General features: G+C 43.4%; 1 protein-coding gene across 4 annotated transcripts in view; it reads right to left on the bottom strand.

Annotated features, from left to right (window-relative positions):
* znf423 (zinc finger protein 423) overlaps positions 1 to 26,232 on the bottom strand; it is a 199,773-nt gene that overhangs the window by 127,591 nt on the left and 45,950 nt on the right. For all 4 annotated transcript variants that reach the window (XM_074631959.1, XM_074631960.1, XM_074631961.1 and 1 more), the window contains exon 3: positions 23,370 to 23,579. In XM_074631959.1, the coding sequence (XP_074488060.1) occupies positions 23,370 to 23,579 (210 nt within the window). The remainder of the gene's footprint in view (positions 1 to 23,369; positions 23,580 to 26,232) is intronic.

The raw sequence follows: 26,232 nt of genomic DNA, 5'->3' as shown, positions 1-26,232 counted from the left end.
GCAGCCCTAAAGTATTTTATTGTCAAGGTAGTCAAGCACAATGTTCATTTAGTTGTCAAATACTAGTGAATCAATCTGAAAAAAAGTCTGTCAAAATATTTTGTGTATCAAAATGTAATCTATAGAAGACAATAAGCTGTCCACGTGCAGGCTTTCCTGTTCATTTCATCTGAAGGCATTTAATCACTCACATTGATTAACTGAGATCTTTATAAAAGGCCTGACAGCATTCAAGAACAACATATGGTTTTGTATACGGTATAAGGCTCTAATTATATTTTTGTGAAACTCTCCTTATGTATAGTTGTACAGTACAGTGTGCATGTAGTGTGCAAGTTATGTCCTGGATGGTGTTAGTAATTACACACACAGAGAAATACAGGTGTATACAGTCAGTCACAGTGTGTGTGTGTGTGTGTGTGTGTGTGTGTGTGTGTGTGTGTGTGTGTGTGTGTGTGTGTGTGTGTGTGTGTGTGTATTATAATTACTCATGTATTAAACCTGAGAAAGACGATATTACCAGCTGAGGGTCAAGGACAGAGAGAGAGAGACAGAGGGAAAGAAAAGGGCAGAGAGGTAACACAACGAGAGAAAGAAAGGGATGTAAAGGCGGAAAAGAAACAAGAAATCAAGTGTGGGGTGGAAAACGTGCAACACAAACTCTGACACTGAAGTCAAAACTGAAGCCGTTATATCTATGTTCTCGCCAAAGCAACCAGACTCCATTGAAAAAAACTGTAATTTTACCTCCCCTGGTTAGTTCAGATTCACCAAAGTCACACAATAACAGAAACAAACTAACCGATCGAGGCAGCGTTAGACCAGCAACTCCCGTGTTCTGTGAGGTAAAATTACAGATTTTTTCAATAGAGTCTGGTGGCTTTGGCAAGAGCATAGATTGATGAAACAGTGTCATTTCCCCCATCTGAAAGTGCTGCCTGACGTCAAGGTAAAACGGTGAAAATATTCTAAATGCAGCTTAAACTTAGACTGATATTGATTTTTTTTTTAGGTGGGCCTTTCTTTTAGGTAGCTAAAATACATTTTGTGTCCACAGAAGCACATTGTTCCGTGCAGTAACTCCTGTCTGTTTCAACCGTCATCTACTGTAGGTAATACACTGACTATGAAAAATCACTTCATATACAGTAACCCCATTTCTATACACCTTAACTATCCCTTTAACATAACTGCTCTGGGATCACAACTTCCTCACTGTCTCACACACACAAGAAAATGTGTTTATAGAAATAAAGGAGAGAGTGCATGTGCATATGTTTGCAGGTGTGTCTTCATAAGAAGCAGATACATTCTTATGTCTGTCACTTTCACACACTCCACGGTAAGCTTTTTTACCCCCTCTCACAGAAAAGTAGCTGCCGCCAGCTTTTACTTATCAAAACGCACGGAGAGAAAGAGACATGCATATGCCAACACAAGGTCAGTCCGAAAGGGAATAATCCCCAAGTATCAAGTTCAGTGTGACAGTGGAGAAGGAGAGGTTTCAAAACAAACCGTCCAGAAAAAGAGGCTCCTGTGTGAATTAGAGACCACACACTGGCTGCAACAAAGAGCAGCGCTCAGACACACACAGGGAGGGACGCACACACAGAAACAAAGGTGGATTTGGTAAGAGAAAAAAAAGAGACAAGTGTGTGTGTGTGTGTGTGCGTGAGTGTGCGTGAGTGTGTGTGTGTGTGAGGTGAGTGAGCAAGTGGGTGTGTGTGTGTGTGAGCTGGTGACATGAAACAGATCAAAGGGGGGGAGAGGTCGGCAGGGCAGAGAAGGAGAAAGACAGAGAGAGAGAGGCCAGGGGGTCCCGTAATTACAACCTACATCCGCCAAGCTGAGCCATGTGTGACTCTGTGTGTGTGTGTGTGTGTGTGTGTGTGTGTGTGTGTGTGTGTGTGTGTGTGTGTGTGTGTGTGTGTGTGTGTGTGCGTGTATAGGTAGTCCAAGCATGGCTGTGGAATGAAGGAGTGTTTTGAGGGGAAATTGGTCCCTTCCACACACACACACACACACACACACACACACACCTCACAACTTTCTTCTTCCCACTGTGACTGCCCAACAGGGGAAAAAAAAAAAAAAGAAGAAAGACACACACAAACATACCGTACGGTTACCTTTACAGACAAAACACCACAAACACTGGGATATGCAAACACCATGTTGAGCAGGTACATGCACACAAGCACGGCTTCATAACATGCATAAAGTGAAAATTAAAAAAAATGGTAAATAATAATGGTAAAAAAAGGTAAAGGTCATGCAAAAGGGAGTCATAAAAAGACACACATGTGAGGCCCGTATACAGAAAATGGAATACACACAGACACACACACACACAGTGGGGTTGGGAGTATCTGTGGTGGGGGTGCAGCAATGGAGACCACTGACTGGTTGGTCTCGGCAGCAGAAAAGCGGATTGCTCTGGGACCCAAACTATTGTACAGCAACACACTGACTTCAAACGCACACACACATAGCTGTAGATATGCAGCTGAACATACGCACACACACACACACACACACACACACACACACACACACAAAACTAGAACATATGAGCAGAGACAAACTCGGTCTCTGCATTTCACACACACACACACACACACACACACACATCAGTTAGAGGACACTAACAGCCTAATAGAGCGGTGAGAGCAGAGAAATGGAAATGCCTCTTTGACTGACTGCGGCTCATTGTGCTTTCATGCCTTTAGAGGAGACCCCCTGGCATCAGCACAGCTAATCTCTTTCTCTTCCTCCCCTCTGTTTGTCCCTCTATCCCATGTATCCCTCCTTCCTTCTCCAGTCTCTTTCTCTCTCCCTACACCTGCTCACTACCACCCCCCTTTAGTCCAGCCTCTATATCTATCTCTCAGTGTCCACCTGCTTATGTCCCGATTGTCCTTTGCGAGCTAACAAGGCTACTGACAGGCAATCAGTTTACGTACGTATTTCCAATTTATACTTATTTTATACCATGGTCTGGGTGAATACTCAATTCTGATTGGCTACAGGGTGTCCATTAATTCCTGATAATGTACACCTACTAAGTAGGTCCAGTGAAACTGTCTGTTCACCGTTCTAAGTTAATGCGCTGGCTACAAAAAAATCTGAATATGTTACTCACAACACTGAGTGTAACGTTAGTCCTTCAGTGCTTCATCCTCTGAACACACAAGCTGCAGGAAGGAACTTACTGGAGCAGTGGACAACGTTTCTATTGCATAGGAACCTTATGGGATGGTAATAATTTTTCCATGTATTAGCAAACCCTCAAGGTTACCAGGGAAACGGAGTGAATGGGTTGCGAAAAACTTAGATTTTGGTTGCAAAACGCATGAAAATAGAAATTAACGGTCTTTCTTTTCTTTGGCAAGTGACCATGGTATAAGCGGGATAATGCCTTTTGAAGTGTCCATAATCAGGAATTAATGGACGAGTCCATTAATTCCTGATAATGGACACCTTGTGGGGCATTATCCCTTACATATATGTGGGATATCAGGGCCTGATGAACATATATGTGATTGCGTGTAATATACATTGTATTGTTCCGTTATTAGATATGTACATTGGATTAATTGTCTTCACCAGCTTCTATCCCCTCTGTCTTGTTATGCCTCTGTCTTTTATCTCTATCATCCAGTGCCCCCACCATGCATAAACACCTGTATGGTTCTTCTTCCACCTGCAGCAGATCCATCTCCCTGAGCGAGCCCTCATTCCTCCACGTCTCCCTCCCTCCTTCCTTCCTTCCTTCCTTCCTTCCTTCCTTCCTTCCATCTCTCCTCTCTATCTCTTTCCCAACCCCCTCCCCTCTGCGGAGGAGAAAAGCTAAAAGCACAAGCATGCCCCAAAATTAATTTAAACGGAGGAATTAAATTAAAAGCGAAGCCTCGGGAGTTTTATTATGTACTAATGTTTGAACCGTTAACTTGGATTGTATTACTAAAATATGAATAATTAAGGACTGGTGGGGGCTATTATTACATCAGGAAATAGGGATATAAAAAAAAAAACATCATACTACTGGCATGGATTTAACAGACTGGTTTAGTCTCTGTTAGGAGAGACTGAATCTGTGGGATGTGGAGCAAAACTCGGTGTATTGGTAGATGGTGAGCTGGTAGAGTACACTGTGACACTGCCCCCCTGTACAGAGTCCGAAGAGTTTGGTTTGGTTGACCAATCACAACAGAGTGGGCCAGCTGACCAATCAGAGGAGATTAGACTTTTCAGGAATGCACCTGAAAATGAGCAGGCTAGTTGGTGTATTGTGTCACAGTATAGAGTTGCACTTTTTACCTTTAAAATGTACCTCTGAGGCTGCCTTTTAGTCACATAGTCTCACAAACACAGACATCCACATATCTCTGTCTGTTTGCTCAACACTGTGATCCCCCACTTCCATTAACACACACACATACACACAATCTAAATCTCCTTACGGAGTGTCCCACAGCCCTATCTAGCTTTTCCTTAACTTTTTCTCACACCGCTTCTCTTCCATGAGATTCTGTGTGTTCGTGTGTATATGTGTATGTGTGTGAGTGAGTGTTGCACTGCAGAATTATTAGTCTTCTCGTCATGTCTCTGATGTGAACCCCCCCTTATCAGCCGGCGAGCAGTCAGCCCCCCGGCCCCCCTCTGCAGCTGTCACTGCACCTCCCACCACACAAACTATTCTCTGAGGACAAACTCCCTCACACCCACACACACCAAATACCCACATACACTCACAACGCGGGCGCGTACAAATCTCTGCACACAAGCACGAGCAGTTCTTCACACACACACACACACACAATATTATCTGCTCATTCGCAGGCCGCATGGCTTGGCAGCCAACAAGGGGGAGAAATATCCACTCACCCTACCACCCAAAACCCCCAAATGCCCTCTACCCAACACCACCCATTCCCCCACCAAAATCAGCCCCAACTCTATCCCAGGAAGAGAGAGAGAGAGAGAGAGAGAGAGAGAGAGAGAGAGAGGAACACAGGATGGTGGCAGGCCCACGTAGCAGTGCCTCTTCCTGGGGGAGTTCATTACTCAAGCAGGGCGCTCCCTCCGGCCACCAGCCAGCAGCACTGCTGAGGTAAAGCAAGGCCTCAGTCAGACACGGAGCCACCCCCAGCCATTGTTTTAAACCCCCAACACACACACAGTGTGTAGTCTAATACTCCAACCTAGCCGCTCTCATTAGAGTATAGAAAAAGTGAAAAGAGAAAAAAGGACAGTAAAAGACAAAAGGACAGAAAAGTGAAAGATAGGGAGGGAAAAAAAAGTGACAAAATGAAAAACAGTGAAAGAGACAATAACATCAGATAGACAGATGACTAGATGGATGGATCTGAGGATAGACAGGTGCAGCAGCCATGGCAGCGACCCACGCTGGCTACAAGAGTTTCCCCTCCACCTCCCCCCACCCTCTTCCCTTCTCCATCTTTCCCTTTCTTCATTGTTGTTGTTTGTGTTGTTTTGTTGTTTATTTGAGTGCCCCGTCTCGCTGCGCTCCCCGGCAGGCCTCGCTCCTGACTTATTTAGCAGTGTGTTTTCTATCATATTTGAAAAATGAAGAGCAGATTGGTTAATATTTCAAGACATCCCACTTGCACGGGTGAGAGACAGAGAGACAAAGATTGAGGGAGAGAGAGACCGGAGGAGAGGAAAGGAGGGAATACGAGGGAGGAATTCTCTTGTTCCTTAACCCCAATTCTAGGATTCATGCTGGGAGCAGAAGCACGCATGAACACACACACGCACGCGCACACACACACACACACATGCATTCCCCTAACACTCAGAGAACATACTGAAGAAAACCTACATTCAAAGCGTTCCCTTACAAACACTGTACAGATACTGTACACAACCATGCATGCCACCATGTACACTACTGACAATATATATCAAAGATGCTGCCATTGGCCCCAACATGTTCATCAATCCATGCCTTTGTCCCACTTGAACTATTGTCAAGAACTCTTGATAATAAAGAAGTGGTCATCATCATGGTCCTGCATTAGGACTCATAACATCCAGCAATCACATTTTAATTGACAACACAACCAACACTTTCTCAGGATATAAAATACATATGTAGGATATAAAAATTAGGGCTGTCAAAATGCAAATTTGTTTTATTTATTCGTTCTAATTTCTTTAACGCAACTTTAGATTTTTAGGTTGTAGCGGGCTCAGTTTTAAATCTAGAATATACTGGCATCATATGAAACTAGAAAACCTAAATCCATTGGTACCAACCATGTCATACTAGCTTGTCGAAAAGGAGGCTAAATAACGCTCCAAACTTACGCTAAATTTTGGTGACGAAAAACTGGCATGGCCATTTTCAAAGGGGTTCCTTGACCTCTGACCTCAAGATATGTGAATGAAAATGGGTTCTATGGGTACCCACGAGTCTCCCCTTTACAGACATGCCCACTTTATGATAATCACATGCAGTTTGGGGCAAGTCAAAGTCAAGTCAGCACACTGACACACTGACAGCTGTTGTTGCCTGTTGGGCTTGAGTTTGCTATGTTATGATTTGAGCATATTTTTTTATGCTAAATGCAGTACATGTGAGGGTTTCTGGACAATATTTGTTATTGTTTTGTGTTGTTAATTGATTTCCAATAAAAAATATGTAAATACAGTTGCATAAAGCAGCATATTTTCCCACTCCCATGTTGATAAGAGTATTAAATACTTAACAAATCTCCCTTTAAAAGGTACATTTTGAACAGGTAAAAATGTGTGATTAATTTGCGATTAACTATGGACATTCATGCGGTTAATCATGATTGAATATTCTAATTGATTGATAGCCCATATAAAAAAAATCTCTAAAACACGCCTCACACTTCTTTCAATTTAGCAATACCGCCACATGTCTTATTGATACACACCCGAAACACACAAGCCAAACTCACTCAAGAAATATCAAAGCACTCATGATCATTTAACAACTAAATTGACACACATGTATGTATGCACACACAAACACACACTTGACAATGGCCCTCCCCTGTGACTTCCCATAGTGCAGTGAATTCCAATCAGGCAGTAAGCAGGACAGCTATTTCTAGGGACAAAGGACAGGGAGAGGAGTGAGGAGGGGAGGAAGGAGAGATGGAGAGGAGGGAGGCAGGGATGGAACGGGGTGGGGGGAAACAAAGGGTTCTGGTAGCACCCAGGGGAGAAGGCCCAGAGCAGCTGACGTCAGTGTGTGTGAGTGTGTGTGTGTGTGTGTTCAGCATTAGGGTGGGGGCAAATGGGAGTGTGTGAGAGAGGCTGGCAGAGTTCGGTCTTGCTGCACCCCCTTGGGAGCTCTTGAGGCGGGGAGAGAACAGAGCAGAGCAGGACTCCCAGCCCCCACGTAACCAGGGGCCCAGACAGACAGGCGGGCAAAAACAGCCGCTGGACATCGCAGTCAGTCGGTCAGTTGGTTAACAAAAAAAAAAGTCAGCAATTTATTTAGATATAGATACAGTAAGCCAGCTAACACAGCCTGGCATTCATCTGAGATCGGAAATATCCACGTCGTCAAGTCAGCCAGATATTGAGTGGTAGTGGTCTGCGTTGGTCAACACACAAACCCCTTCCTGCCTCCCTCTCACTGCATTTCTATCCTTTAATCCCAAATATATATATATGAATCCCTCTCTGTCTGCATCTCACTCCCCTTTCCTGCATTTTCACTCTCCCTGACTCACTCCCTTGATCCTCTTCTCCACTCTGCTTCCACGTCCTTCCCTCCGCCCTCCCTTTTCCCTCCCTCTCTCCCTGGAGTTGTGCTTTTCTCTGACATTTGGCTGGACAAAGGCGAGTCACACCTGAGCGCTGGGTTAAAACTATTATAGGCCCTCTCCCTGTGGTACACTGCCCTTTGCCACCGCTGTCTGTGACTGAAACCGTGTGTGTGTGTGCGTTTATGTGCGCATGTGCCTGTACACCTTGAATTTAACTTGACATGTTGTAATAGTAAATTCAATTAATTAATTGTCCACGATATATTTATATTCATATCATCTTTGCTTAATAAACAGAAATCAAGATAAGCAACATGGGAGCAGGGTTGAGGTCATTAATAACTACAAAAATATGCAATTCCTAAGTGCCGTGAAAAAATTGTGTAGTAGCATTTGTAACACCTGTACTTGATGGACAGGTGTTGAAAGTCACAGAATAGGTGATAGTCTGTGCGGTCGTCCTGATACAGCAAAGCATCAGTGCTAGTTCCCTGTGGGAATTACATTTTGTGGATCTTGAGCCTTCTATCAGTACAATGACCTAAACTGACACAGGCAAATTGAAAAGGGAATACATATATAGTAAGGCTGTCAAAGTTAATGGGATAATAACGCGTTAACACAAATTTGTTTTAACGCCACTAATTTCTTTAATGCATTAAAGCAACTTGTAATTTTTAGGTTGTAGTGGTCTCTTTTTTAAAGCTAGAGTGAAGATACTGGCATCATATAAAACTAAAAACCTAAGGAATCCATTGGTACAAACCAGGTCATAATAGCTTGTCACTAGGGATGTGACAATACCAGAAATCTAGTAGTCGATACCAATACCAGTGAATTTCCACAATTCTCGATACCCAATTTGATACTACGGTACAAAAAAAAACAACTACAATAAATCCCATGTAATTAAACACGCACCATTTATTAAAAACATTTTAACATTACAAAAAAACAGAGGCATGTAGCCTTTAAGTAATAAATAAAAATAATTGATCCATTTCGTTCGTTTTTGCGTATCAGCGGCATGTTATCAATCAATAGCATCTGGTCCGTCAGCTCAGAGTAGCAGGTGTCACACACGGGACGAGAGAGTTGACAGACCGAGAAATGGCGGAGGATTTGTTGTCGAAGTGAAAAGCAAACGCACCTATTTGGCAATATTTCACGTTTAATCTCAATGCTATAAGGGTACCATAATGTTAATGAGGTAATCGCCGTGAGGCGGATGGGGCTGTCACAGCCGGTGTGCACGGAGCAGCGGCGCCAGGTAGACCCCCACAGTGGAGCCCTGCAGCAAAAGCGCTACTGAGAGGCCAGACACACCGCCACCCAACGGTAAAGATCAGAGTTAGCACTCTGCACATATTGACCGTAATCTCTCTTGTAAAATGTCCGATGTAATCGGTAACACCGGTGTTGTCACAAGTTTATTAACCGATGGGAAATTCTCCTCACTGTCACATCACTACCAATGACCATTACAGGCATCGTACGGTACCTTCGGTACTATAGAAAAAGAGTAACGTCACGTTTTTAGAATTTGGGCATCGACTTGGTACCGAAGTATCGGTTTTCATGACATCCCTACTTGTCACTAAGGAGGCTAAATAACACTCCAAACTTACTCTAAATTTTGGAGAGGAAAAACTGTCATGGCCATTTTCAAAGGGGTTCCTCTGACCTCTGACCTCAAGATATGTGAATGAAAATGTGTTATATGGGTACCCACGAGTCTCCCCTTTACAGACATGCCTACTTTATGATAATCACAAGCAGTTTGGGGCAAGTCATAGTCAAGTCAGCACACTGACACACTGACAGCTGTTGTTGCCTGTTGGACTTGAGTTTGCCATGTTTTGATTTGAGCATATTTTTTTTATGTTAAATGCAGTACCTGTGAGGGTTTCTTGATAATATGTGTCATTGTTTTGTGTTGTTAATTGATTTACAATAATAAATATATCCATACATTTGCATAAAGCAGCATATTTGCCCAATACCATGTTGATAAGAGTATTAAATACTTGACAAATGTCCCTTGAAGGTACATTTTGAACAGATTCAAATTCTGAATCAATAACTAAATGTCACAGAAACAGAAAAGTGGCATTCAGTCAAGAGAACCTGGACTAAAAACACTATATCTTTCACCTCACCCCTTTGGAGACATTAGTTCAGGGTGACATGTGTAATGTTGTTACTAAATTTCACCTCTCACTGTCCCTCAAAAGCCACCATGCAAAGTGACCTGGTTAACTGTCATTTATTGTGTCTGAGGGAAAAAATCTGACTTCTTTCATCGTCAATCAAAAATCATAAGTGTCTTTACACTGGCTCAATCTAAAAGGAATTACTTTAAAGTGAATGTTTATGTCCCTATTCAGGTGCTCAGATTTACAACATGATTTGGTAAAAATGCTAGGTCGGGATGCAGGTTGCACAGATTCTATTATAATCAAAAAAGGATACAGGATGGATGCAGCAGTGTGAATAAATAATTGCTACAACAGTAATCAAAAACAAACACATTCCATTATCACAAAATACCCACATTTCTACTTAACGGGGCACATGGTGTAACAATACAATAAGTCCTAATGAATATAGAAAGTATTTATCCCGGTGGGTACAGTGCACAAATGTACAATGCAATAAATTGCTCCATTCAAAATACAGACTTGAGAAAAACAGTTTAAGTGAAGTGCATAACAAATCTAAAGCATCATGCAGGGTGTGGGAGACAGAGGTGGGGAAGGAGAAAAAGAAAGAGTGGAAAAACAGAGGGAGGGAGACAAACAGGGGCTGCTTTGGGGCCAGTCGCCACAGGGTGTGTGTGTGTGTATGTGTGTCTTGGGAGGGCACAGTGGGGGAGTTTTGGGGGCATGGAGGAAGGGATCAGAGCTTTGGGGCCAGCTCCACAGGGAACAGAGAAGATGGGGAGAGAATGGAGGGAGGGGATGGGGGAAGGGAGACAGAGAGAGAGAGAGAGAGGGTGAAAGGAAGGGATGTGGTCAGTTTTGAGTTTGAGAAAACTCAGCAGGGAGGGACAGCGAGGAGGGAGGAGAGGGAGGTGGAGGAGGAGAAGGAGGCAGACATTGTGGTCTGTACGCTCTGAGAAAGAGAGAGGAGAAGAGAGGAGACTGGGAGGTATAGGGCTTGGGGTCCCAGTGGGCAAGAGGAGGACGGGAGAGAAGGAAGTGGACAAAGAATGGAAGAAGAGCCGGTAGAAAAGGAGAAAGGGAGAGAGAGGGGAGGTGTATCAAATGGAGGGAGGTCGCACGTTCCACTTGGGAAGAGAGAAAGAAGAATCAGAGAGGGAGAGACAGGGAAGAAAAAAAAGAGGAGAGAAGTCCCAGGTGTCAGCGGGAGGGGAGGGGGAGAAAAAAAGAAAAGGAAAGGGGGGTAGAGGTTCTGGGGGTCCTGGTTGTTGGCAGGGGTGCAGGAATCCAAGGGAATGGCCTGTTCCTCATTATCCAGACAACCCCCCCCCCCCCCCCAACACACACATACACGGAAGAGGCCCCCACATGGCCCCATGACAACTCTATCCTGACCCGTCCACACACGCACTGATAGAGACATAAAAACTTATATATAGATACATACACAAGGGCACACATTTCCAATTCCCAAAACCGAAACACAACTAACATAAACACACATATAAAACCCACAACATTTGGGATTAAGCATTTCTAAAAGATTTGAGATTTTGGTGTGCAATGAAAAAGATTATCTATTAAACATACTTGCGTTTGCTTACTGGGTTTAAATGAAACCTTCACACATTGATAGATGTAGTGTAAATAGTAAAAATGAATCCAGTGGTGGATGAAGTATACTTGAAAGCCACACTTGAGTAAAAGTACAGGTATCTGACCAGAAAATGACTTCAGTAGAAGTTAAAGTCTCCTAATAGAATATTACTTGAGTAAAAGTCTTAAAGTATCTGATATGTTCTGTACTTAAGTATCAAAACAAATTTTCTGATATTAAATATACTTAGGTATTGAAAAGTAAAAGTACAAGTAAATGCTGTTAATAAAGAAAGCAGGCAAGTCAGAATTTGGAGATTTATGGGGCGGTCACAAATGTGTGAAATTAATATTTGCCTCTTTCACTTCCATTGTACACAAGCGAATGTGGGGAAAAAACATTTGCTTCCGGTTGCGAAGCAAATTCACATCTTTGCAGTTTGAAAATGAGATGAGTCACATTCGCACATGTGTGACTGTGCCCTTATTATTCTTAACATGTACACAACCATAAAAATGGTATACCATAATCTGACATGCAGCCTGCCTGGACTTCAGCGGAAATTAAAACTTAACTACGACTTTGAGAGCACTTTCTGTGCACTTGTCCATAACGTGAATGATGTAACTTGCAAGCTAGGACCACTGATTTGCTAAACCCGCTTGCTTGCAATAGTGACAAGTAACAAAGACGTTTAGGGGAAATGTATTAGAGTAAAAGTACACATTTTATTTAGGAAATGTAGTGGAGTAAAAACGAAAGTTGACAGAAGTATAAAAACTCAAGTAAAATAGAGATGTTCCCAAAAAATACTCAAGTACTGCAACAAAGTATGGATCACTGAATCAATGCAAACAAAGTGAGGTTAGTAAAATATCTAGTGTCAACACATGAAGCAGCTTGATACCCAAGAACTGTTCTGGAGGGACGTCATTAACTTGTGAGTCCCTCAACTTGTGTGTTTGTTTATCCAACAGATAACCAGTCGGGTGCCTCTGACAATGTTGGTGACAAGATGCTCAAATAAACACCCAGAGGAGAAAACGCCTGTGAACTCTATGAGGTCGATCCTTTGACAAGATGATCAGAGTGAGAAATGGATGGCATTTAAAAGGTGGCTATTAACAGTGCTGGGTCTGAAAGCTCAATGAGATCCTGTCAGATTTCAAGGAGGGTACCACAGGGTGTTCCTGCATGTGATACTGCAATTAGCCAGTACAACAGTGTAGCTGACACTACAGCTACAACTTAAAAAGGGATTTCTTTTGCAGAATCTGGTTGTGTACTGACTAGTTTGAGGATTTTGCAGTATGCAAGAGGCAATGGTCTACGGTGATATCATAGACACATGGTTTGGAAGTCAAATTCTGTCAGAGGGCTATTGTATATATAATGTATATCTATACTTAAGAAGCCATGACCAGCATTAGCTTAATATTTTCACCTAATAAATTACTTTAATGATTAATTGATTTTTCTTTTAACCCTATTAGACCCACATAGACCTGTTTTTGTCTTTTTTAGAAAAGTATGTAATGTACATCATCTGAAAGCTGGGAACCTGAAGATTAATTTGAGTTTAAAATTTAACCATTTTTTACCACTTGAGAATTGATCGAATTGATCAATAATCCCTCCAAAATACCACATTAAGACACCAAGTCCTTGCAAGAATTGCATTTTCACTTCTGTTCTAGAAACTGCTCAGAAACCCTGTTATAGCCAATCTAGCTAGGAAAGCCATCCATCCTCTGAATGCCCTAGGTCTCTAGTTTGTGGATGTAAAGTTTCATGAGGCTGTGATTATCCTAGAGGTCACCACAGCTCATTTTATACAGTGAGGTCAAGTTTAAAAAAAAAATGGTCTCACAATATGAAATGGTTACTATGGGGACAAACATCATCACTCATGAATACAATTGGGCTCATTTGATCCACCAGACTCTCAGCTTTACAGTGATACCCAATTTATGCAATTCCAAGTAGGTCAGAGGTCAAGGGACCCCTTTGAAAATGGCCATGCCAGGTTTCCCTCGCCAAAATTGAACCTAACTTTGGAGCTTTATTTAGCCTTATCCAGCATGACATGGTTGGTAGCAATGGGTTACTTATGTTTTATAGTTTCATATAACAGTATCTTCACTCTAGCTTTAAGCCCACTACAGCCTCTTAAAGACCAGCTAATTATATGGGGAAAAAAAACATCTTCTGACAGATGAGCATTACTTACATTTACAGTTAAAAATAAAACTAAGTAAAACAAAGCAATGTTTTCAGCTATATTGGACTGAGAAAGTTCTGTAAAAACCCTTTAAACCCAAACAGTACGATACACGTCACTTGTTTCACAACATGAGTGCATCTAAACAGCTACAGAGTTACAGGATCTTCTTTTTTGCGGATGGAACGCAACATTCAGTCGTGACTGAAACAGTCAGAGTGCAACATCGAAATCTGAAATCTAAACAGTCTGACTGGGGGAGATCAAACAAATTTATATTTATTCAAAGATATGTAAATGTATATTTCTATAATCTGACTGTGTAAATATTTGATCAATAAACACACAAACACAAACACACTGACACGCAGAAAGACGCTGCAAACCCTTTGGCTGAAGAATTCTAATGAACGCTCGGAGACGGAAGCAGTCGTCTCTGTCTATGCCTTACGCAGCAAGCAAAATCACACACACTGTACTGGACTATAGATTTAGGCTTTTTTCAGTCTACATGCACGCTCATACACACACACACACACACACACACACACACACAAATATTTACTCTCCGCAAGATCTACACACAGGCACACAAGGACAGAGAGAGGAAGAGATGGGAGAGAAAGAAGAGGGGAAAAGGGAAGTTACATTTTTAATCGAGTGTTTCTTTTCCTCTGAGCAAAGTAGGGCTGAATACAAGGGGGTTAGCTGGTGCCAACACACACACACACACACACACACACACTTCTTGTGTCCTTTGGCAAATTCTTCTTTTTCACTCTTGCATTAAGTAAAAAAAAAAAAGGGAAGAGAGTCAAAGTGGGAGGAGGAGGAGGAGGAAGGAGAAGGAGGGGGGAAAAGAGGGGGGGGAAAAGAAGGGAAGAGAAGAGAGAGGAGAAGAAGAGAGAAAACGTCCCTGCAGAGTCTTTCTCCCTTCCTGGAGCGAGCGCGGGCCCCTGCAGCGCCGCCTGTGTAATTTCCAGTGGCAGTGAATACAGGTATTAATAAAAGCCCCATGGGGAAGAGCACACAATATAACCCTACATTTTCAGGCATTATGAAAGGACGCCCCCAGGGGTCCTCGGGCTCAAATTTCTGAGATGCAGGCATTGTAAAAAGACGCCCCCGGGGGAGGACCCCGCAATAGAAATCTGCTGAATTCAAAGCATTTCCAGAGCCCTGGTGGGAGCCATTACTCCCACTGGAGGAGGAGAGAGGTTTTTTTTTTTTACCCTCTCCTTCCAACCGCTCTCTCTCTCTCTCTCTTTTTTTTTACCAAACATGTGTTGCTGACATGTTGACAGATTGCTCAGTGAGGTGTTTAGGTGCATGCACAAGGCACGTCTGCTGAGACACGAGCTCCCTCCTTCCTCTCCCCTCTCTCTCTCTCTCTTTCTGTCTCCCCCTCCCCTCCCTCCTTCCCTTGCCAGTTCCCAAGTTCCATCCCTCCCTCCCTCCGACTGCAAACCTCTCAGCGCGCCCAAAACTGCTCCCATCCATATTTCATAAAGGAGAAACTAGGCTGAAAGAGAGAGAGAGACGGAGACGGAGAGAGAGGATGGGAAGAGTTTAGGCGAGAGACGGAGAGCGGAAGATATAGAGAGAGGTGTTGGGGAAGAGGTGGGAGAGAGAGAGAGAAAGGACGACAGGAAAAAAGGGAAGATAAAGAGAGACAAAGCGGGATCAAGGGAGGGGAACGGGAGGAGGAGAGGACAGATAAAGAGAAATAGAGCGATGTAGAGAGTGGGAGAACTCTGCGGTGAAAAATGAACCCTGTGATGAAAAATGACTTCACAACAACCCTTCTCCGTCTCACCCCCTCCCTGCCATCCCTCCATCTCTCCCTCTCCCTCTCTGCATGTTGTAACCCCCCCCCTCCCTCCCTTCTTTTTTCTTCTACTGCTCTCCAACCCCCCTCTCCTCTGGTGCCGGGCTCCTGCTCTCTCCCTGGAAAACCTGAGCGGCAGCCAGCTGTGTCTGTGTGCGCGCTGTGCACTTGTATGTATGCCAAGGGCTTAGCACAGGAATCTTCGGGCCACCCCCGGGTACAGAGACACAGAGGGAAGGAGGGGGCGGGGGGGGAGGCGGTGGGGAAGGGGGGTAGAAGGAGGGAAGAGGGGGCACATGGTGATGAAGAGGGCAAAAGGGAGGGAGAGGGGAAAAAGACAGAGGATGGAAGCCAAGGGAGCAAAAAAAAGGAGTGACCGTAAAGGCGACGACTAAGAGAATGATATTTATTTTGTCAATCAACAACAGCTACCGAACTAGAAACACACACACACCCCCACACACACACACAGAGTCAGTGTCAGGCCAGAGTGCAGGAGGCTGTCTGTAATTTTGTTTCAGATTACACCCCTCCTACCTCTCCTTCCTCTCTTGTAGAAAGTGATCTGTGGTTTTAATAAGAGTCTTGGCCTCACAGGACTCAGCTGCTATACTGACGACAGACGCAGCGAGGTGTGTGTGTGGTGTGTGTTTCTCTGTGCTCGAGAGGGTGTGTGTGTGTGTGTGACAGCGGGTTGCGACAGACGGTAAGAGCTTAGCAGTGGGGAGATGTCCCGTGGGAGGCAAACCAGTCACCCAAGGGCCCCCTGCACTAACAGACGCGCTCTCCTCCCCGTGTGCTCCGTGCTTTTCTTCCTTTTCCACTTCGTCTTTCACTTTCCTCTCTGCACATTTTAAAGTTTTACCTCCACTTCCCAGCCCTCCTCCTCCTCCTCCTCTTCTTCACCTGTCTTCATCACATCCCTAGTTACTCCTCTTCTTTTCTTCCCTTGTTTCCTTCTACGTCTCCTCCCTCCCTCCCTCCCTCCCTCCCTGCCTCCCTCCCAGCTAGACAGGGCTCCCTGGTAATCTCTCCTCCCCCCCACTGAGAGAGGAAAGAGAATAGACGAGAGTGCAGCTGTATGTGCTCAATTAACAGAGACCTCACAAATACCTTCGGAAAAGAATATGCACAGTATCCGGCTCTCTCCTTGCACACAGACACACACACACACCCACACCATCGCACCGTCTAAGAAGCGACTAGCTGGGTTAATGACTCGCTATTTGTCACTGACAGCGGCAGTTTCCGCCCCCCTGCCTTGACTGACAGCTCCCTCGTTTACTCGTTGCCTACCTTCTCATCACTTCCTCTTCCCCCTCAAGTGTTTTTTGCCGTATCTTTAACAATCTCTCGACCTTTTGTCTCCTTCTCACTCACACCTAGCATGAGTGTGTGGACACTGTTGACATGTTGCGTGCGTGCTTCAGCTTTTATATATAACTAGTAGATGGACAGCGGCTGCACAAACACAGGGGCCGCCATAGCAGCTTTAAAACACCTTGTGAGTGTGTTTAAAGCTCCAAACACATCACATTGACCCAACCTTGGGATGCTGTGGCCAGTAAGATGGCTTTTGGGATTCCCTCATGGGATGTGTATGTGTGTGCGTGTGTGTTCATGTGACAGAGCAGGGCCAGAGAATGTTCTCCATTTGATCTGTAGGAGTTTTTTTCCTGCTCCTCCTCTCCTCAGGGAGCCTCTGCTCCACATTCTGACTCCTACTGAGACCCATCGACACTCCCCCGACTCACACTCTCGCTCTGTCTCTCTCTCACTCATACTGTACACAGTATATAGACCCACGTGAACTAAAAGTAGTAGACACACATCACACATAGATATCACACACTATATACAACTAAGAAAGTAAGTTTGCCCAGAGCCTCTAAACCAAAGTGGAATAAAACAAAAATGATAAGACAACGGATTCTGCACTTTACAATTCTTTTGAAAAATACTGTGGTGCACTACACGCTAGGGAAGTCACAAGTACCGATACTACCAACTGGTACCAATACGATGACAAAATTCTGAAAGCGTGACAGTGACCTACTCATTTTTCTACAGTACCGCAGCCCCCGATTCAACCGTTATCAGTCCATTACATAAGCATTATCGGGTGCTCTAAGCACCATAGATGTGTGTCATTAGGGGCCTACTACGCCTACTACGTTGTAAAAATGAAAGCGAAACTTTAAAAGCAACACGTTCTAACGTAAAACGGAATGAAACGTTACATTTTGAAACACAAACAAAAAGGATTCTTCAGTTTTAGGCAACAAAACTACAACTTCTTTAGGTTTAGGCAACAAAAACAGTTAAGTTTAGGGAAAAACTTTGTGTTTTGGCTTAAAAGTGAAAAAACAAAGACAACTCCACGTTTGGTTTTATACGGGATGTGAACTTCGCCCCCGACCTCCACCCCGTATGGAGATTCACACTGTCTATATTACAGCGCCTCACTTCCGCTTCTGATCCTGTCATAGTTACTACGGTCGCTAGAGGTCTGTTACTGTTTTGTTCTTTTATACCTTCTTTCGGCGATCTACCATGTGAATAGATGATAAAACCTACTAGTGGGCGTAGCAGGCCCCTATTGACATACATCTATATCTATAATCAATTATAACGTTATTATGATTTGTTCAAATGTAATCTTGTATTTTTTGTCGAGTAACTTAAGGCGGATCATCAGGGATTAATAATAAATTCCAAAAAAAACAGTATGCAAACGGTAGGCTAATAAAAGGAGTGTATGTTGAAGTACATGGGATTTATTGTTGTGTCAGGTAAACCGGTTTCCACGCATACTGAGCATCTTATCCACAATTTAAAAGCAGAGCCGTCACACTGGCTTAAAGCCGCAGTGGAACGGAATAACAATGCTATTGTAATTGAAGCCCACAATCTCTATCACACACGCAACCAGCTGAGCAGTCAGGCTCATGCACATTAATGTGGCATTACATTAACCAGATGTGTGGGGTCTGTGGGTATGTGCGTGTTTGAGTGGGTGTACACACATTTATGTGTCATTGATCTGTGCCACCGTGTGTGCGCCTATGTGTGTGTGCGTGTGTGTGTGTTTGTCCAATTTCCACTCAAATTAATGGTGCCTCTTTATAGGCCTTCTGCTAGAGTGGCACTGAATTACTTGGTGCTTCACTCTCGCACCTGGGACCCATTCAATGTTATAGCCGCAGCTAGCTGCTAACTTGGGACCCATTTACTGCAACAGTATAGTTAGCATTACAGATACCAGCGCTTTTTCTGCAGAGAATTCAGCGCTAACTAACATGGTTCTCAAGCCAGCACCTGGGACCCACAGATGTACATCACATATCGCTGACAGTGGACAACATGTCTACAGGAAACTTTAATAGAATGGCACTAAAGACTGAAAGGTTCAAATTTCCTGTTGCAGAGAGTCTGTATAATTGCAGCAGGCTGTGCTGCATGAGCACATTTTTTGTGTCACAAAGGAGGACACATGCAATTTCATTTCATTGAATTCCCTGCAACAAATGAATACTGTGTTTTGTCCGTCTGGAGTTATGATTAAAAGTGCTATATTTGATACCCAGAGCATTAATATAGCAGGATACAACTATCTGTTATATAAAGCTATAGTGGAGTAATGTCTACCTGAGCAGAGAATGAAGTCGCTCTCCCTCTGTGGGTGTTGTAATTCAAATTTCTCTGTGCTTTGTTGACATAGCCAGACCGGCCGTGCGTGCTTGGTTTTAGTGCATGTTCATGCATGTGAGTGTGTCACACTGGCTAGCTCAAGGCCTGCTCTCATACAGCAGTTACAGCTGATAACACTGTCCCAACCAATGGCGGCGTCGCAGAAGCATAGCGCCCACCCAAAACATGTTTATCAAAGTAAATACAATTTTCAAAGTGCTCATTTGTATTTTCTTTCACAGTGGATATTTACATAATGTTGCAAACTGACAATATCTATGACGCCTATATAGAGTGTAAACGCTCCGACAAATCCTTTCAAAGAACTATAATGACAACTGATGTAGTCGCCTTATGTTGCCTCAAGTTGCCTTATGTCTTCTTTTGTCTTGCTCATGTTAAATTTACGCTTGACCCACAATGCAAAGCCCACAAAAATGCAAGTCTACATAATACGCAAAACTGTTTTTGTAATCAAGAAAAAGAAAAGGCTACATTTACAAGTCCTATACACATAGAAATAAAAAAGGAGTCGAACGGACATTTACCTATTTTCTCGGTAATTTGACTAGTACAAAAGAAAATGGCGATTGTTGTTAGTTATTATGGTGACAAAAGCACACAAGTCAGTGGGGATGAGTGTGTGGATGAAGCATTAAGTTGTTAAATTTTACTCATTTACTCTGGCTCTCTATGCTTCGTGACTACTCCATTGCTCGTTTTAGTCGTTAACGCAAAACCTCACCTCAGTTAGTTTGTGTCTTGTCGTAATATGACGATATATGGAAGTTATCACGCTACAACGGTCGCCATTGCAACGATACACATAAAAATGCCCGCCGCTCTGACCATCCTGCTATACGTTGATTTGAATGGGAATGTCGTTCTACACCTATTCTATTTCTACGCCTCTACATTAACGTTAAGTTGCTCTGGGTTCAAATCAGTATAGGCCCGGCAATGGTTTGTGCTGATGACAAACTGGGAATAATTGTGGTTTGGGTTCAACTTCTATGTGTATTTTGGTCATACTACATCATAACTAGCTACATCTGGCAAGATGGCTCCCGTCTGTCACCCCCAACCAAGATGGCTGATGTAGGAGTTGTTTGGTTTCTGCTCAGGGACAAACACATACACCATCAAACTACAAAATACATGAACACATTAACTCTCTCATGCAGATCCAGCGTGGCGTGTGTTTATCCCCAGTAGGCTGTGTGTTTTTTTTGTGTTTGTGTGTGTGCGTCCCATGCCCTTCTACTAAACTGGCTCCCAGGGGTCTCTACCAGAGAACTTAAAAGGATTCTATAGTCCATGTGTTTTAATTTAGCCTTCTCCTCAATAATAATCAGAAAGCTGTGGTCCCACCACTAACTTCATACACTCTCCGGCATACACATCAGACATGTACAACCGTATACACAACAACACGCACCAACACACGGATGAACATATACAACAAACCCCTGCATGCAAGTGCACACACGCGTCCCGCTGAGCTGGGGGATTACTGTGCAATCTCAACTACTCATTCTCCAGGGAAAAGCATGTTTTATCATTTCATTTCATTTCTTTCTTCTGCGCTGCCTCTCACCCTCCCTCTGCTTTCTCGCTCAGCAACATGTAGCCCTCCCCAGACTCCTGTGCTGAAATCACAGGCCACATCCAGCGCTCTGACAGCAGCCCCGCCCCTTTTGGCGGTGTGATGCTCTCTGTGTGTGCTACGTGTGTGTCTGAATGTGACACGGCATGTAGGCGTAAATGACTCTGTGTGTGTGTGTGTGTGTGTGTGTGTGTCAGGGGTCAGAGAGGGAAAGAAAAGGTAAGAAAAAAATTTAAAACGCACAAAAAATTTATTTTAGCCAACTAAAAGAAAGGCCCACCTAAAAAACAATATCAGTTTAAATGTACACTATATTTCGAATATTTTCACTTCTTTATCTTGCCGTCAGACAGCCCTTTCCAACGGGGAATTGAAACCGTTGTATCCATCTATGCTCTCACTAAAGCCACCAGACCCCATAAAAAAAAATTTAATTTTACCTTGGAGAGCACGGGGGTCTACCGCTGCCTCGATCAGTTAGTTTGTTTTATGCTATTGTGTGACTTTTGTGAATCCGAACTTACCAAAATCACTCAATAACACAAACAAACTAACCAATTCAGGCAGCACTAGACCAGCAACTCAAGTGTCCTGCAAAGTAAAAATTACTGTTTTCTTTCAATGGAGTCTGGTTGCTTTGGCGAGAGCATAAATAATGGAAACTTACAGTAGACTGTATAGCTGTGTAAATATAGCATACACTTAAATTGATATAGATTTTTTTAGGTGGCTAAAATACGTTTTGCTGTCGGCCCCGTCCACAACAGTGCATTGCTTTGGTTCTGTATGGTAACTCCTGCCTGCTTCTCCAAACTGGGGGCGTGCCGACCGCCATCTACTGTAGGTAATACACTGACTACAGATAAGTACCTCATATAACCCCACTTCAAAACACTCAAACTATCCCTTTATATGGGACAAGTCTAAAGTTTTATATCTGAAAAAAGAGTAAAACACTCATATTGAGCCTCAGAGTTCTCTTTTGTGGGCAGTTCTGTAGTATTATCACTGTTTGTCTTAAGGTTATTTACAGGTGTTCCCAATAACTCCTGTGAATTCTATATAATATAATAGACCACCAATAGATCCTGAATGTTTAAGATGTGTACTGCCTCTCCAAGCATCTCTCTAAGACTGTATGGGAGACCTAAGACCAATGACTCTGGTGGGATTGGGTGTCAAGCCAGCGGGTGAATGAGAGGTTGCTGAGTCAGGGGTCTTTCTTTCTCTCTGGAAACACTATCTTTACCAGTTTAAACAAAGCTCTCCATCCCCCTTCTCCCGATTTCTTCATCCCCCTATCAAAAGTAAACACACACTCTCTCTCACACGCTAAGAGGCAGACTGCCTTGCAGTAGCAAGAAAGTGTGTGTATGTGTGTGTGTGTGTGTGTGTGTGTGTGTTGGCTTGTTAAGCGAGCGTTTGGATTAATCTGTAGGAACCAGATGCCCCCGCCGCGTTCCTTTCAGCCCCTCCATTAATTACACCAGTACTAATAACGTCTTTTGTGTGTGTGTGTGTGCGTGTGTGTGTGTGTGTGCGTGTGCGTGCATGTACATGCACAAGTCTGTCCCTGTGGGACACATGGATATAACTGAATCCAATAGCTATAGGTATTGAGAAACAGGGGAGAGCCTGAGTCACCCACAGACCCATAAGACTGGTAATGTCTGACGGCCTTATCACAACCCTGCAACTTTATACTGTTTCATCTGTGCCACCTTGGTCTAAAACCACAGCACCTATAGTCACACGCAGCACAAATATACACCAAATACAAATCCACTTAAGTACCCCATTTAATTGGTGGTAAATGTGTGTAAACTATGTGATAAAATATACAGTACATCAGAATGGCACATACAGGTACTTGGCAAAAAGTCAAGGCCGCGCCCCCTTTTGGGGGATAGAAGACCAAAGATCCCATAGACTTCAATGGAATTTGACATTTGTTGGGATTGTAATTTTTACAAGGTCGTATTCATTCATCACTTGTTAAAGAATCGTTTGTTTTATCCACATGTAATAATTACTTTACGATTTTGCCTGAACCTGAGCGTTCACAGTACCTTAATAAATTAAGGGAATACCAGATTTAACCTTTAAGAAAATGGAAAATGTTGTACTGTTGTGAAATTCTAAACTACTACAGGTGACAGTGCCAGGCTAATTTCTCTTTCCTTCTTTCGGTTTCCAGTAGTTTTCCTCTTCCTCTTGCTTTTATTTTTATCTTGTCAACTACTGTATCTCAATCAAAGGTTTCTATCACTAACCCCTGACCATGACTATAGTAGTGACATACCCAATGAGGAATACAGGACTCTTAAGCGTGTGCTATGTATCTATGACATATGTCAATGTTGGACATTTAGCTGCTCTGTTTCTGTGGCTTTGTGAGAAACTTCATCAACTTCAACTGTGAGTGTGACGTTAGGCTGGTCAGTCGGAATGAACACACACTGTACATCACAATATCCACATGAACAATCTTACCTGCTGGGCAGTGGTTGGTTCTGTGTTCAGTGAGCTCAGCCAGACAGTCAAAGTCATGTTGACAGTTGTCACAGGTGAAGATGGACTCGTCATCGAGGTCATCGTCGTGATCTCTGTCATCGCGGTCGTCGTGCTCGTCTTGTTCTCCATCCTCAGCGCCCGCCCCGTGACCTTCTTTGCGCTCTGTCTCTCTGTCAGACGCTGGGACTTCTGAGGACACACACAAAACACATGACCATGAGTTGAAAAGCTTATGTGTGCACTTGTTGTTTGCTACCAGCTCATTGACATATTCATTGTCCTCCCTCCATCTAATATGAGTTTGTTTCTTTTATCTAATTCATTTTTGCGCTGCCATTTTCAGATTAGGCTTGTTTTTACTTGCACAAATGTTATTTTGTATTGGTCTCTGCTATATTTTACCAATGATATATGCAGCTGGACTTAATTGTACTGAGTGTGTGTGTGTCGTTGTCGCTCCAGTATGTGACGGAGTGTGTGTGAACGTGTGTGTCCTGGTAGCAGACAGGCAGAGTGTGAGAGGGGACCAGTGGAAGGCCCAATCCTCACTGCTCCATTGTGTATCCATTTTCACACCTTATTATCACATTATAAACGCTGAGGATCCAATAGGACTGACACTGAAGACACTGGCTGGAGAGGAGAGGAGAGGAGAGGAGAGGAGAGGAGAGGAGAGGAGAGGAGAGGAGAGGAGAGGAGAGGAGAGGAGTCTGAGGGAAGATGCTTGAAAAATGGCCTCACTGGCTTCTGTCTCAGATTATTTAACAGAAACACCCAGAGAATAACCCAATATAGTGCATATACAGTCCAATGTACCAATTAACAAAACCCAACCAGTCAAACATTGTAAGTATCTTGAATAATGAGGAGCATTGAGAACAAAATCCCAGTAAAAAAGTGACAAAAGATTAAAAAGTGTGAATATTCTACAACAAATAAGCAATTTGATACAACAAGATCATTAATTACAGCCCGCAGCACGACCATAGAGTTGAGTCAACCACTGAAAAAAAATGTAATGAAAAATGAACTTCCTTTAGTGAGTGCAGTTGTGGGTCAAAAATGATTAAAGGGATAGTTTGGGTGTTTTGAAGTGGGGTTGTATGAGGTACTTATGCATAGTCAGTGTATTACCTACAGTAGTTGGCGGTTGGCGAGCCCCGAGTTTGTAGAAACAGACAGGAGTTACCGCACGGAACCAAAGCAATGTCCTGCTGTGCTCGGGGGCGGCAGCAAAACGTATTTTAGCCACTGCCACAAAGTAAGTGTACCTTTCGTTTAGGTGGCTAAAATCTGTTTTGTTGCCGACTGCCATCTACTGTAGGTAATACACCGACTAAGGTTAAGTACCTCGTAGAACCCAGCTCTTCAAAAGATCCAAAACTATCCCTTTAAGCTCTGATTCAGTTTTGTCCAATGGAAGCTTCTAGGGCTGTCCCGAATACCAGCTTCAAAGCTTCGGTGAGAAATATTCAAAGGTATTCAAAGCTTTGCAGCGGGCGCAGTAGGCTGACATGTTCTTCTGTCTGTTTGTCTCCATCTCCCCAGTTTCAGTGCCTGGGACGGTGCCCTATAGTATGATGTGCTATTCTTTGCACTTTGTCTATTCGACTTTGTTATTAGAAAAATTGTGGTTGTCAGCTGAGCATCAGCATACCTGAGCAGGTACAATCACAAACCATTCCACTGGTTTTCCATGTGATCATTTCAGGCCCAATAAAACAAAAGTCCAAACAGTACCAGTAGCTTAGTCTAGTGGTCCTCAACCTGGGGGTCGGGCCCTCCAGCAGGTTCACAAGATAATTTCTGGGGATCGCCAGATGGTTGTGGAGAAAAACATAAAATAACATTAAAAACTAGAGATACGACCTCATGGATGTATGCCACCCACAATCAGGCAAGTTGCAGTTTCCATCCATGTCTGTCTAAAATGTCATCATTGTTAGACATTTGTGTGAAATTGTCATAAGTGAGACATGAATTCTTGAGTTATGGCCAAAAACGGGTATTGTGAGGTCACAGTGACCTTGACTTTTGACCACCAAAACCTAATCAGTTCATCTTTGAGTCCAAGTTAACGTTTGTGCCAAATTTATAGAAATTTTCCTAAGGCGTTACTGAGATATCACTTTCACAAGAATGGGACGGACGTAAGGTCACAGTGACCTTGACCTTTGACCACCAAATTCTGATCAGTTGATCTTTGAGTCCAGGTGGACGTTTGTGCCAAATTTGAAGAAATTCCCGCCAGGCGTTCCTGGGATATCCCATTCACAAGAATGGACCGGATCGACATACAGTACAGACTGACAACCCAAAAACATAATGCCTCCACCCTCGGCTGTCGGTGCGGAAGCATAATAAAATGACAGTCAAATAGTATCTAGACTGCGGATTGATTTTTACATTACATCGCGTGTACCGGTGATATAATTTGCCTCAAAATAGCTTTTATTGAGTGTGTTTGTGAGAGTCAAAGTGTGCGTGCACATGAATTTCTGACGGGGTATTTCCGATGGTCGGGGAGAAAAAATGTCACGGAACACATCAGAAATCCACAGTGCCTGGAGCACATTGGACAACACCTAGGTGCTATCTGTTCAAGCTTAGCAAAACTAAACGAAACTGGGGGGTCGCCAACACCAACCTGATTATTGTGGGGGGTCGCGACTCAAAAAGGTTGAGAACCACTGGCTTCGTCAACAAGTTTAAGAGAGAAAAGAGTGTTGGTAAGTGAAAGTGAGACAGATTAGAGCACAAGGTGCACACACAGGCTCCATCCCTGATTTATTATGGGAGAGGTGTGATGGGAGAAAGGGACGGAGGGATGCTGGGAGGTGGG

Source organism: Sebastes fasciatus, chromosome 4 (genome assembly GCF_043250625.1).
Source record: "Sebastes fasciatus isolate fSebFas1 chromosome 4, fSebFas1.pri, whole genome shotgun sequence".
In the NCBI taxonomy this organism is placed as follows: domain Eukaryota; kingdom Metazoa; phylum Chordata; class Actinopteri; order Perciformes; family Sebastidae; genus Sebastes; species Sebastes fasciatus.
The sequence above is the reverse complement of the archived record's forward strand: the minus strand, read 5'-3'. Positions and strand labels throughout refer to the sequence as shown.